General features: G+C 33.6%; 1 protein-coding gene across 1 annotated transcript in view; it reads left to right on the top strand.

Annotated features, from left to right (window-relative positions):
• poc1b (POC1 centriolar protein B) overlaps positions 1–14,577 on the top strand; it is a 64,525-nt gene that overhangs the window by 87 nt on the left and 49,861 nt on the right. The window contains exons 2-10 of the mRNA XM_056451288.1: positions 655–739; positions 830–1,001; positions 2,173–2,352; positions 2,445–2,552; positions 2,745–2,860; positions 2,950–3,083; positions 4,688–4,756; positions 4,837–4,989; positions 6,015–6,089. Coding sequence (XP_056307263.1) covers positions 655–739; positions 830–1,001; positions 2,173–2,352; positions 2,445–2,552; positions 2,745–2,860; positions 2,950–3,083; positions 4,688–4,756; positions 4,837–4,989; positions 6,015–6,089 — 1,092 coding nt within the window. The remainder of the gene's footprint in view (positions 1–654; positions 740–829; positions 1,002–2,172; positions 2,353–2,444; positions 2,553–2,744; positions 2,861–2,949; positions 3,084–4,687; positions 4,757–4,836; positions 4,990–6,014; positions 6,090–14,577) is intronic.

The following is a 14,577-nucleotide window of genomic DNA, read 5'->3' as shown; positions in this document are numbered from 1 at the left end:
TGGAAAGTTTCGTGTTTGTATGTGGACATGCATAACGTTTATTGATTATAGTTCATCGGGTTTACATTTTAAAATGCAATCAATACAATACAATATCTAGGTTCGATAGCAAAAAATATTATGCAATAAACACACATTGGTACAACGGCAGTAAGCAGGCAGTTACCATTGTGTTTTGAACGTTTATTTACAAAGTATTTGGACATTTGTCAGGGTATTACCATCGTAGATTTATTGTTTTTTTTTTTCATGTAGTTGTGTGTTTTTAAAATTTTTATTCGTTCTTTAAAAAAAAAAAAAAAAAAATAAATATATATATATATATATGTGTGTGTGTATGTATGTATATATATATGTGTGTATGTATGTATGTATATATATATATATATATATATATATATATATATATATATATATATATATATAGACAGACCTTTGTTTTAGTTTTACTTATCATAGACTTAATTCAAGTCTAATATTTTGTCCTTTTTTGTCAGTTAGCAGAATATAAAAGTTTAATTTTTACAATTTTTTTCTTTAAAATAGTACTATTTTATAGATTTGATCTTTTAGCTAACTTACAAAAATTATATATTTATTTATTTATTATCTTTTTTTTTATTATTGCTTATGCATCTATGATGTCTTATCCAGGAGGATCCTACCCTTGAGAGGCATTTTAAAGGTCACAAAGATGTAATTTCCTGTGCTGACTTTAACCCCAATAATAAACAGCTTGGTATGTCATGTTTATCTTCATAATTAGCCGCAAAATAAAAATATAACCCAGATATAGCCCCGACATAACCTCTCGCAACTTCTTTTGCAGCTACTGGATCCTGTGATAAGAACCTTATGATCTGGAACCTCGCTCCTAAAGCCCGGGCGTTCAGGTTTGTGGGTCACACAGATGTCATTACAGGCGTTCATTTTGCTCCAAGCGGGTCATTGGTGGCATCTTCATCCAGAGATCAAACAGTTAGATTGTGGACTCCTAGCATGTGAGTACAGATGGCGCTTTATCAAGTTTAATGTATTATTTATTTTTGTATCTTTAATATATCTAACCCACTGTATAATTTTAGTTTTACTAATACTTAGACCATCCAAGATGCATGTGACTTTTCTTTTCAGTATAATATTAAAAAAAAAAAAAGTTTATTTTGCTGCAACATGGTCTTTTATGGTGATTCATAAAATGCCAGTTAGTGGCTGCTGACATTAAGATAAATATAATATATTCAGCACAAAATGAAAGTGCTTTGACAATATAATTTCCTGGACTTTTTTTTAATCAATACATCTGATCTGTGCAAGAAACTGAACATTACAACAACATTTTTACAAGTTAAAGCTTGGTTAGCAAGAATTAATATGTTGCTAACATGTTTATAGTATGGCTGACATTTTGTTAGCATAAATTAGCATTTTGTTTTCATGTCCCAAGCATGTTTCTAGCATTTTGTAGCATTAGCTCATGATTTTGGCTTGATTTAACATATTGTTAGCACAAATGTTCATGTTTCTAACATGAATTATCAGAATGGTAACAAATTCTTGTTAGGATATTAGTAGCATAGTTTAACATATTGCTAACTTGAATAAACCATTTACTAGCATTGATTAGCACATTACTTGTTTGTTTCTAGCATGATTATCATATACCTAACATTAGCTTTTTACTAGCATATTTCTAGCTGCCACCATCTCTTAACCTGTATGAACGGCTGTGGGATTTTGCATAGATTTGATCATCCATTTTATAAAAAAACTGTACATATGTAAATCGGGTTAAAAATATATATAAATATGTTGTATAAATCACATTCGTCTGAAGGTATTTAAAGCTTGAAAGAGCTCTGGAAAATTGGTCTTGGAAGAAGAAGAATATGCTTAAGTAGCAGATTAGTATGTTCGCTTACTCAAGTCAACCTAAAAGACCCCCCCCCTTCCAATAAATCATTTAACATTTTAAGACCTTAATAAATAATTTACAGGTATTATTTTTATGTTTCCTTTATATGTTTCCTTTATATGTTTCTTTATATGTTTTGAGAGTTGACTTCACTCTCAAAGTGCCTCTATCCATTGACTGAGTAAATTAACAGACAATTATTTTGATTTTTAGTTGAACTACTTTTTTAATGTGTTATTTGTTCATGTGAATTATAGAAAGGGTGAATCGACTGTGTTCAAAGCCCACACAGCAAGCGTTCGAAGCGTTCATTTCTCCAGAGATGGCCAAAGGCTGGTCACAGCCTCAGATGACAAGTCTGTGAAAGTATGGGGTGTCGAACGGAAGAAATTCCTCTACTCTCTCAACCGACACACCAACTGGGTGCGCTGTGCGAGGTACGAGACTGCACATCTAACACATCTAACCTTTCCGGTTATGTCACATTAAGTGGGATTTCTCTCACTGTCACTTGGTCTGTCCCTGTTAGGTTTTCACCAGATGGTCGTCTCATTGCTTCCTGTGGTGACGACAGGACGGTTCGCCTCTGGGATACATCCGCACATCAGTGCATCAACATTTTCACAGACTATGGAGGGTGAGAATTAAGTGTTTCTGGTCTTTTTTGGAAATTTTGAACTATCTATATTAAATAAATCTGAATGAAATGTTAAATTTGGCTTATTTGTCTTAATGTTTGATGTTTTTCCGGAAAATATTCAATTTTTAGCCCAAATGTAACAATACTGTCTTATTTTTGTCTGTCATTTGTCTAATATTGTCTGCTTAGGTCTGCCACATTTGTAGACTTCAACTCCAGTGGCACGTGCATTGCATCATCAGGTGCAGACAACACAATAAAAATCTGGGATATTCGTACAAACAAGTTAATACAACATTACAAAGGTACAATCTAAACTACAATAGTTTCACATTTTTGCAATTGCATTAATTTGTAATAGACTTTTAATTAAGATTTTAAATTGTTTTTTCAGTTCATAATGCAGGAGTCAACTGCTTTTCCTTCCATCCCTCTGGAAACTATCTGATCAGTGGTTCGAGTGACAGTACAATCAAAATCTTGGACCTACTGGAGGGGAGGCTCATCTATACCCTTCATGGCCATAAGGTGTCACTCTATTACTAATAGTGTAGAATTTGAATCCTTACTGTTTTGATGAGGAACTCAGACCTAAATTATGTTGCTATTTAATTTTTCCCCAGTAGAATACAAAACAGAAAATTATTCTTTTTTTTTTTTAATTTTTTTTTTACAGTTGTTTTCTTTAAATTACTTTAATATTCATTCATTCATTTTCTTTTCGGCTCAGTCCATTTTTTTAATCTGGGGTCGCCACAGCGAAATGAACCGCCGACTTATCCAGCATATGTTTTACGCAGTGGATGCCCTTCCAGCTGCAACCCATTACTGGGAAACATCCATACACACTGAATCACACACATACACTACGGACACTTTAGCTTACCCAATTCACCTATACCACATGTCTTTGAACTGTGAGGGAAAACGGAGCACCTGGAGGAAACCCACGCCAACACGGGGAGAACATGCAAACTCCACACAGAAATGCCAACTGACCCAGCCGGGGCTCAAACCAGCGACCTTTTTGTTGTTAGGCGATTGTGCTACTCACTGCGCCACTGCGTCGCCTACTTTATTTTTGTAAAATCATAAAACTTGGACCAGAGGAAAGTTTTCTCTATTTTTCTCTATGATTTAATAATTTTGGCAACACTTTAAAATAGTGATCTATTAATGTATTTTCTAGCTTGAACAAACTGTAAGTAATAGATTTATTACGGTGTTTATTCATGTTTGTTAATGTTAATATAAGTTAAATTACATTAGTTCGTGTTAGTTCATTCATGTTAACTCTTTGTGCATTAACTAATGTTAACAAGCACAACTTTGCATTTTAATAATGCATTAGTTAAATTGAACTATGATTAAATGCTTCACAAGATTATTCAATTCACCTTTATTTGTATAGTGCTTTTACAATGTAGATTGTGTCAAAGCAGCTTCACATAAAATATCATAGTAAATTGAACCAGTGTCAGTTCAGTTTTCAGTGTTTAAGTTCAGTTCAGTGTGGTTTAATAATCATTACTGAGAGTCCAAACACTTAAGAGCAAATCCATCGATACGCAGCTCTACAGATCCCGAACCATGCAAGCTAATGGCAACAGCGGTGAGGAAAAAACTTCACCTATTGGCGAAAGTGAAGTATTAAAAAAAACAGATTATGTATACTTACTGTTAGTAAATGCATTAAGTAATGAACCATTGTTCTAAAGAGTTGCAGAAAGGTTTATTATTAAGCTAAAAAACATCTGTTGCTTAAAAATACACATTTAAAATAAGAAGATAAGAACACTCCATAAAAAGATTATGAATGTGACGAACATCACAAAATTATATAAGTATATTCTTCACGTTTTTGTTCTTTTTGTCATTTCTATTGCTTTCATTTGTAAGTGGCATTGCATAAAATCATCTGCAATACAATAAATGTCCATGTAAATAATATATTTACTCAAACATGATGCAGATTTCTTTGATTTTAGTGTATGATTATGATTAGAAATGATATTGATTTAAATCTACAGCAGTTCAACAAACAAGTTAATATAGAGTGTATTCTTTGAGATTATAGGCACAATATTATCAGGATTTTTTCTTTTAAAGTGTGTTTCATCTTCTACTTTCAGGGTCCAGTTTTGACTGTGACGTTTTCTCGAGATGGAGATTTGTTTGCATCAGGAGGTGCAGACTCTCAGGTAATCGTGGCCATAAATCTTGCTTCATTCTCTAGTTACTATCAGGCCGATGTTACTGATGCTGATCGTCTGGGTTTCAGGTTCTGATGTGGAAGACCAACTTTGATTCACTGAACTACAGAGAACTGTTGAGCAGGCACAGCAAACGCGTGACTCCAGATCCTCCTCCACACCTGATGGACATTTACCCTCGATCACATCACCGACACCACCCTCAGAATGGCACAGTAGAGGTCAGGGACACACTGCCACTACAGAACACGTATTGACTTCATGTTCATTTTTTACTTTTTAGAAACTGGTAATAAAACATTATGTAACCTAAATTACAATATAAAATATTAAATTTCAATATCAATTAAAAAAATTCTAAATAGTTTGTAAAGAAATAGTCTAAATAATCTGTAATTAGTCATGAAAACATGTATTAAAAGTATATTAAATGAAGAGGTTACAAGCAAAAACAGTTCAGTTGTTTCACTTTAAATGAAACAAAAATTACTACAGATCAAAAGTTTTGGGTCAGAAAACTGTAAAAAAAAAAAAGCTGCAAAATAATATTGCAATTTAGGGCTGCACGGTGGCGCAGTGGGTAGCACGTTCGCCTCACAGCAAGATGGTCGAGCCTCGGCTGGGTCAGTTGGCCTTTCTTTTTAGAGATTGCATGTTCTCCCTGTGATGGCGTGGGTTTCCCATGAGTGCTCCGGTTTCCCACAAGTCCAAAGACATGTGGTATAGGTGAATTGGGTAAGCTAAAGTGTCCGTAGTGTATGTGTGTGATTGAGTGTGTATGGATGTTTCCCAGTGATGGGTTGCAGCTGGAAGGGCATCCGCTACATAAAACAAATGCTGGATAAATTGGCGATCATTCCGCTGTGGCAACCCCAGATTAATAAAGGGACTAAGCTGAAAAGAAAATGAATAAATGAATGAATATTGCAATTTAAATACACAATTTAGTTTAAAAATGTTTGTGTGTGTGTGTGTACATGTACATATATATATAATCACTGTTGAAAATGTTTGGGCTTCTAACTAATACAGTATTATTCAATATTTATTTGTTTTTTATTCATCAGGGATAGTTTAAAGAGTGAAACTACAAACATCACAAGAACAAATAAATTGATATCACAACTAAGGTTGACAAACGGCTGAATTCCCCCTCAGGATTCAGCAGAGTGTATGTAGATCAATCTGATATGCTGCTGTCTGTGTGTTAGTCTCATTGACGTCAGTTCTTTTTTTTTTTTTTTAGATTAATCCTGTTGCTGATACGCAGTCTGCTGACCCTCAGGTGGTTGAAGTGGGACGTGTTGTTTTCTCCACGACGGTAAGAATTCTGAACAATCTGGTTAATGAAATGATTTAGTCCAAGCACTAGGTGGCAGTATAAACTGACTAATATTGATCCTTTGCTGAGCAGTGTGCTGTAACTGCAGTATCTGCCAGGATTTAGTTCTCATTCATGTTTTCATTTTGGATAGTCCAGTCTTTGTATCATCTGTATTTATGAGTTTCATTTTGGTTTTGCATACTGTGGTTATTCAGTTTTTTTGTCATTTTCAAAGATCTGTCACTTTAATACAGTGGGGTTTAAAAATCTAAGAATGAAGTGAATGTCTGCTATAATATAATTTGTAAAGCGATTTCAAATATTTTTATATTTAGCATTATTACATGCATGCATTTTTTTTCACTTTAGGAAATCCCAATTTGGATTGTGTAATGTATTAAATGAATTTATAAAATTATTTTTTTTTCACGAATAATTAGCATGTTGTATTTAGTGTTTAAACAACCTTTATAACATATATATATATATAGTGCTCAGCATAATTTAGTACACCCCGTTTTGAAAATGAATATTTTTATCCTTTTCTCAGTGAATATACGTAATGTATTTTGGTGCATTTAAAATATTTTAGTCACCAAACATATTTAGAAACTGAAAGATAATACAATTAAATTCAAGCAACATATTACAAAAAAAAATGACAACCTTCAAAATTTCAACAAAAATTTTCTATTATTATTTTTTTGCTTCTCTTGATTTTTCCTTTTTTTAAAAATTGTATTTAATATTTTTCTAGAACAAATATATTTGGGTGTACTACTTTTTTGGACCGTTATTGTTGTAAGTTATTTTTGTAAGATGAGCTCCTGATTTGGCTTCAGTACTGACTAATCTAATGTATATGCTCAAATAAAATATTGTATAGCTTCCTATTAAAAATATGAAATTAAAAGATGTACTTATATATGCTGAGCACTGTATGTGTATAGTTAGTGAATGTACAATTTTCTCTTGCATTGCAATTCCAGTACCATAATGTACTATACTATACTATAAAGTACTATAAACAGTCATGAAGTTCAACAAATAAATTCATGTTACATTTTTATTAATTTCCTGTAATTGATCTTCTTATGCAAATATTATATAAATGTATAATTATTATTTTAAAATTCACTCAAATTTCTATTCTAATTAATCATGAAGCCTTAAGTGATGTTATATTTCATTGGATCTACTCTTACTACAGTATAGTGCTATCATTTTTTATTTTTAGATTATTTAATTTAATTTCTAACTTATCTATTAAATATTATAAAACAAATGCTCTGTATATTTTTAATCATACTACAGTATAATTTGATTATGTAATGTGGTATTACATAATAATAGAAATAAAATGAATATAATTAATTATAAAAATAAAAGCATTTGTGCTTGTGGCATCACATTTATTCACCCCACGTAATAATTAAACACAAGGCACACAAATGACAAGTTAAATATTCAGCCCGTGGTTGTTTGTGCACTCTCCAAACCTTTCTTATTTGTCACATGCCACCTTCTGATCCAAAATATGGGAATGTCCTCATGCTTCCGTGCAAAATGCTGTGCTTTCTGCTTTACAAGCGGATTGAGGAAATGCTGCGAGACGTACACAACAGACTGTGGCTGCCTCGCGTGTTTACAGGAAGCCTTTTTCTTTTGCCCCTTTTTTTTTTGGAGCGCTTTGATTCTGGCTGTGTAGAGCAGCTCGAGCGTGAAAGCAAAAACACACCGAGCACACACACGTGCCCAAAGCTGGACTCTGATGTGACCTCACTTTGCCGCTGGAGCCATAGACTAATAATAGACTGCAGCTCTTTCTCTCTCACTACCTCCCTCGCTCTTCCATTTGTCCCTTTTGTCTGTACACACTGTACTGCATGGAGAAAACAAGTGTCCGGTTTGGATGCCTGCACGGTTATTGACTAGTACTGCCAGTAAAGTCACTGGATGTGTGTTAACTAGTTGTTGATCACGCGACTGTGCGGTGTGACTGTTGTGCTTTTGATGTAGGTGGACTGCATTCATGTTTTTATATTTCTGATTCACTTTAAACTCGCATTCAGATTTGGGTTCAGTTCATTTTGATTTGATTTGGATTCATTTTGGTTGTGATGAAAGCATAAGGATGGAATTTGCTAACATTCATGGTTTTGTGGTTGGTTACCATGGTGATTTCATTATGGACCAGTATAGGTTTCTGACTGTATCATGACCTTGGATAAAAATATAATGGTATTGTGATTACTGCTCTAAAATAAGTTCTTTTTAAATGTCTGGGTAAAAAAACAACTCCCCCATTGAACACAATTGATTTTATTTTAGGAAACATTTGAAATATTTTGGAAGAGTAAACATGTCAGGCTAAATAATTCAAATAAATCATTGATTTCTGATATCCTTGTTAGTTTAAAAAACACAGACAACTCATTAAAAAACACATTAAAAAAGCCTACATAAACCTTAGGAACAGTATAACAGAACATTTTAGTGGTTTTAAAACCTTGACTTTTCCAAACCGTGGTAAACTTTGAAACCGGTTATCATCCCATGCCTAGATTTTATTCTGATTCACATTCAGTTCTGATTTCAGTTCATTTTGATTTGATTCTTATTCAAATGGGTGTATCTCTGTTGTAATGTAAAGATATGAAAGCCCTTTCCTCACTTTCATTTTGTCTCACATTAACGTGTTTTGAGTCCCATCCGGGAATTATGTTTTTGCAAGTCTTCTTCTGATTTAGTACTTATTCACAAATTTTACATTCAGTTCAGTTTGGGTGTAATTCAGTTGGAATCAAATAATACTAAAGAAATTTTCGCATTCACATTTTTGATTGTCGATTTTGATTCTGACTTACAAACATGAGATTTGATTTCACTTTTATAATTTGAATTCATTTCATTTGTGTGTTTGTCAGTTATAATCAAAATGTACAGTTGAAGTCAGAATTATTAGCCGCCCTTTGAATGTTATTTTGTTTTTTTTTATATTTCCCAAATGATGTTTAACAGAGCAAGGGAATTTTCACAGTATGTCTGATAATATTTTTACTTATGGAGAAAATCTTATTTGTTTTATTTCAGCTAGAATAAAAGCAGTTTTTAATTTTTTAAAAACCATTTTAAGGTCATAAGTATTATCCCCTTTAAGCTATAGTTTTCAGATAGTCTACAGAACAAACCATATGGAACAAAATCAATGCCAAAAGTATTGAATTAAAAAGCTTGTTGAATAGCACAAACTGAAAAAAATAATACACCGTATTAACAAGTTCTTGCATTTTAATGACTTGAATTGCAGGGTTTGTATTTTTAGGTCCTGAAATTTAACATAGCTGTTTATTTAAGCTGTGAATAGTTCAACTAAAAATATTTCAAACATGTTTTCGTACTTATAAATTCAATAATTCATTTTCAGTTTCCAGGATTCACTTACAAAATATTCAATACCCTTTAAAAATACGATGTATAATATTCAAAAGGTAATTTTCAGTTCATTTTATTTCAGTTCAAATATTCGCTTCCATAAATTCAGTGGCTCAAATTCGACTGTTAAAATTCAACATTACATCCGGGAACTGCAGGAAAAGCAATAGATTGCAGATTGAAGATCGCCAGCTGCTTTTCCACCAGCAGGTGGAGATGGAATAATTTAAGATTTTTTACCCAGTAAATAGACGAGAAAAAAGCTAATAAAGGCACAAAAGTAGCATTTAATATTAATATCAGTGTCTTGGACATTATAAGTAATAAAATGAGTATGAGTAAAATAAGTAAATGATCTTTTGGTCATTTATATTTGCCCTTATGTAACAGAAGCCAGTTGATGATCGCGTAAACGTCACTCCTCGGATTCAGCGACAGATGTTGTTCTGCAGTGCCATTCACAGACTCTTAAATGGGCAGGTGCTCATTTACTCTACGTGGAAGGGATGTGACGGTCGCTGAAATTAGCTAAGTGGGGGTGGTGACGGTCGCGTGATTCTCGCTAAGTGTGTGTGTGTGTGTGTGTGTGTGGGGGGGGGGTTAATAGGTATGATATAATAATGGAAACACTCTTGTGTTATCATGCTTGGCCAAATGTCACGACTTTCACTTTTCACATTCATAACTATGCACAGGCCCAGATATCATCTGAAACTTCAGAGGTGTTCCCATCAAATATTGGCAGCCATCCAGCATCTCTCAACCAGTATTTGACGTGCGGTGCTGGCTCTGACCGGCCACCAGAGCTCGCGGCCACTCGTTTGCGTTTGCCGCGTACAAGCAGCACAGGTATAAAAAAAACGCCAAATATTTCATTCATTCATCAATTCATTCATTCTCCTTCGGCTTAGTCTATATTTTAGAGGTCGCCAATCATTTTAAATAATAAAGAATTTTCGTTCATAATATAAAAATAAAGGCGTGCAGTAAGCCTAGGCTACTACATAACAATAAAAACAATTAATCTGGACAAACTAAAGGCACCATGGCAGAACCCCAAAAATTAGAAAAATGAAAGGCAGGCAGAGTGTTAAAAAGAAATACTAATTTAGAACCACGGATGACTTATTCAAGCGAAGTAGCCTAAATAAATGTTATAAAATAATAAGAATAATAATAATAATAAAATAATAACAACAACAATAATAATTTAAATAATGAATAGCCTACCCCAATCCTGAAAAAAAGCTGCGTTTAAACAGCACAAACACTTCTAATAACCCCTTAATGCTTATGCCATATATTAGACGGTTCTGTATTAATAACTGAAGACGCTCCTTTAATGCATTTGCTCGCTATGTTAAATTATTTTAAATTACACGTCCCATCCATACCCAACCTTAAATCGTACCTGAACACTGTCTTTATCTAACACTATCTGTCCAACAGTTGCAAGTAAACTGTTTTGTGTGACATTCTCATAAAATCTCTCTGGTTTTGAATTTTGTATGATTATTTTATTTCCTTTCTCTTACGTTTATATTCTTTAGCAGCCAGTCAATATTATACTTTACATCTATGGAAGAATGAGTTAATAAAGATAGAGAATGTAACATCATATTCATCAAAAGACGGTTTATGTGCATTAGAGATGCGCGGATCGGGCGGATGACGTGACGAAAAATAATATTTTAATTAAATTCGGGCGGGTGGCGGGCGGTTGTACCAATCAAATAAAAAAAAAATGTATAAATTGTTAAATATGATCTGACCATACCTACATCCAAAAAATCGAGCACACTTTGAAATAGTAAAATTTTCATCAGGTAGTAATATGTCTAGTCGAGTCTATGAGCAACAAGTGCTGTGAGCGAGCGCTCCTTCAGTGCAGCAGGGCGCGTTATAGAGGCCAGGCGCTCTCGTCTGAATCCTGACACTGATGCTATTTTATTCTTGCATAGTGCCAAGAAAATTCAAACTAGACCTAAGGTCAGGCATATTAAACCAATTAGCCTATGTTAGACTACACATAGCCCATGTTTAATATAAACTTTTGAGTTCGGTCAGCTGATAATTTTACGTTCATATTGGTTTAGCCTGTTCTATTCTAGACATGTTGTCTATTAGTTATTTGGTCTCGCTTTTACGTTCTGAGGCTTAAGGTTATTTTGCCAGAATTTCTTTGTCGCAAGCGTAGTATTTCATTATGCTTCAAGTTTGTGGGAATGATCGTAAGTTCATGGGTTATTGGGGCATAGACTTGTCATACAGGCAACTTAGCCTGGTCAGACTTCATGTTCGCTCAAAGAGGGATGGTATATATATATCAGAATCAGAATCAGAAAAAGCTTTATTGCCAGGTATGTTCACACATACTAGGAATTTGTTTTCGTGACAGAGCTTCTACAGTGCAACAGCATTACAGAGACAGGACAAAAAACAGATAATAAATATATTTAAAAAAATTGAAGTAGTGAGTGCAAATAAAATGACTCGAGACAGGACAAACTAACAAAAACACAAACACTACTGCAGAGGCGCCATAAAGTTCTAAAGTATATATATATATATATATATATATATATATATATATATATATATATTTGTTAATTGAATTTCTAATTGTGGGGGTGACTGAGCCTATAAGGCTTAACTACGATATGACGTTTTTATTTATTTATTTTTTTTAAAATGTTACCCAAAGCATAGCCTATGCTACATTAAGATATTTATTTTAATATTTTTTTACTGCCTGTTGTTTCTTTTGGCATATAAAATAGGCATTGTCTGATAGAGATGTCAATAGAGGTTCATCTGTGTCGCAGAATTGGTGTTGTTTCCGATTTCTACAAGCTCAATAACTTCCACAGCAAAAAAATAAATAAAAAATAAATAAAAAAAATAGTGGAAAAACTGTGCCCATTAATTAGATGTGCAAGACAAGCAGATAAGTTTTTGGGGTTGCTATGGACAACTACAAATGTGAACATTATTAGGCTATAATGTAAATGACTTATTATTCTATCTATTTGCTAAAAATAAAGTGAAATAGGCATTTAGTAGTAGGCTAAATAGCAGCATGTTGAATTGATGTGTCAAAATGCGTTTTCTTTAGGCTACTATTAAAAAAATGTACAGTACAGTGCGTTTAATTTAGACTATTTATTTTTGTCCCTGTGCGCCGATCGGAGACGGAGTTCACTGCTGATATTCGTGTTGGATATTCTGAGAGCTTTATAGGCTGCTTCTCATTTCTTATTTGTGCATCCTCGTTTCCTTTCCTTGCTTTCTTTCCTCGTGTCTTAGCTCCACCCCTCCGGGATGCGAGGGAAGGACGCAAGGAAAAGACTCAAGGACCAAAGACACGTCCTCGTATCGTTTAGCGTCACTTCAAAGCGTCGTCAATTAATGCTGGATTTGGCTTGCACGTTTGGATTAACTACATGTCTACATTAAAGTCATTCTCTATTCTCTAATAATCAATAAAGAAACATTCATTTAATAATAAAAATGAATAAGCCATTCAAATAAAGAGCCCAATCAGCAGATGGCGGGCGGGTGCGGTTTTAAAAATTGGTCAGAAATATTGATGCGGATGGATGGCGGACGGATGATGAGTTTTGTGATGCGGTTGCGGATGAAATAAAAGCCCATCCGCGCATCTCTAATGTGCATGTAACGCCACTGGTCCGAGCAGGGCGCGAGCTGGCGATACCGGTATGGGAGACAAATGCTGAGAGGAGATTAAAGATAGTAAAGTCTAGATCAGATATGTTGCCAGCCGGAAGTGCGATATGCACATTAATAAAGCAGCATTTTTTAATGAAACTGTGTAACAATAATTAATATTTTTACAGTACTGTGATGGTTGGGTTTAGGGTTGGGGTGGAGGTAGACGTTAATAAAATACAATAAATGGGAAATTTTATAAATAATAGAAATAATTGTCATTAACTTCCGGCTGCAAACGTATCCGATAGCAACAACCGGCTAAATATTGCAGAACAACATCTGTCGCTGAATCCGAGGAGTGACGTTTACGCGATCATCAACTGGCTTCTGTTACATAAGGGCAAATATAAATGACCAAAAGAACATTTACTTATTTTACTCATACTCATTTTATTACTTATAATGTCCAAGACACTGATATTAATATTAAATGCTACTTTTGTGCCTTTATTAGCTTTTTTCTCGTCTATTTACTGGGTAAAAAATCTTAAATTATTCCATCTCCACCTGCTGGTGGAAAAGCAGCTGGCGATCTTCAATCTGTAATCTATTGCTTTTCCTGCAGTTCCCGGATGTAATGTTGAATTTTAACAGTCGAATTTGAGCCACTGAATTCATGGAAGCGAATATTTGAACTGAAATAAAATGAACTGAAAATTACCTTTTGAATATTATACATCGTATTTTTAAAGGGTATTGAATATTTTGTAAGTGAATCCTGGAAACTGAAAATGAATTATTGAATTTATAAGTACGAAAACATGTTTGAAATATTTTTAGTTGAACTATTCACAGCTTAAATAAACAGCTATGTTAAATTTCAGGACCTAAAAATACAAACCCTGCAATTCAAGTCATTAAAATGCAAGAACTTGTTAATACGGTGTATTATTTTTTTCAGTTTGTGCTATTCAACAAGCTTTTTAATTCAATACTTTTGGCATTGATTTTGTTCCATAAAACCATTGTTATACAATAACTTGCCTAATTACCCTAACCTGCCTAGTTAACCTAATTAACCTAGTTCAGCCTTTAAATGTCACTTTAAGCTGTATTGAAGTGTCTTGAAAAATATCTAGTCAAATATTATTTACTGTCATCATGGCAAAGATCAAATAAATCAGTTATTAGAAATGAGTTATTAAAACTATTATGTTTAGAAATGTGTTGAAACAATCGTGTCTCCGTTAAACAGAAATTGGGCTAAAAAAATAAACAGGTGGGCTAATAATACAGGAGGGTTAATAATTCTGACTTCAACTGTATAAATAATTTTCCACCATTTATGGTTTTTGCAGTCCTATATTGATTCACAAGC

The sequence above is a fragment of the Danio aesculapii genome, chromosome 25 (genome assembly GCF_903798145.1).
Source record: "Danio aesculapii chromosome 25, fDanAes4.1, whole genome shotgun sequence".
Taxonomy (NCBI): Eukaryota; Metazoa; Chordata; class Actinopteri; order Cypriniformes; family Danionidae; genus Danio; species Danio aesculapii.
The sequence above is the reverse complement of the archived record's forward strand: the minus strand, read 5'-3'. Positions and strand labels throughout refer to the sequence as shown.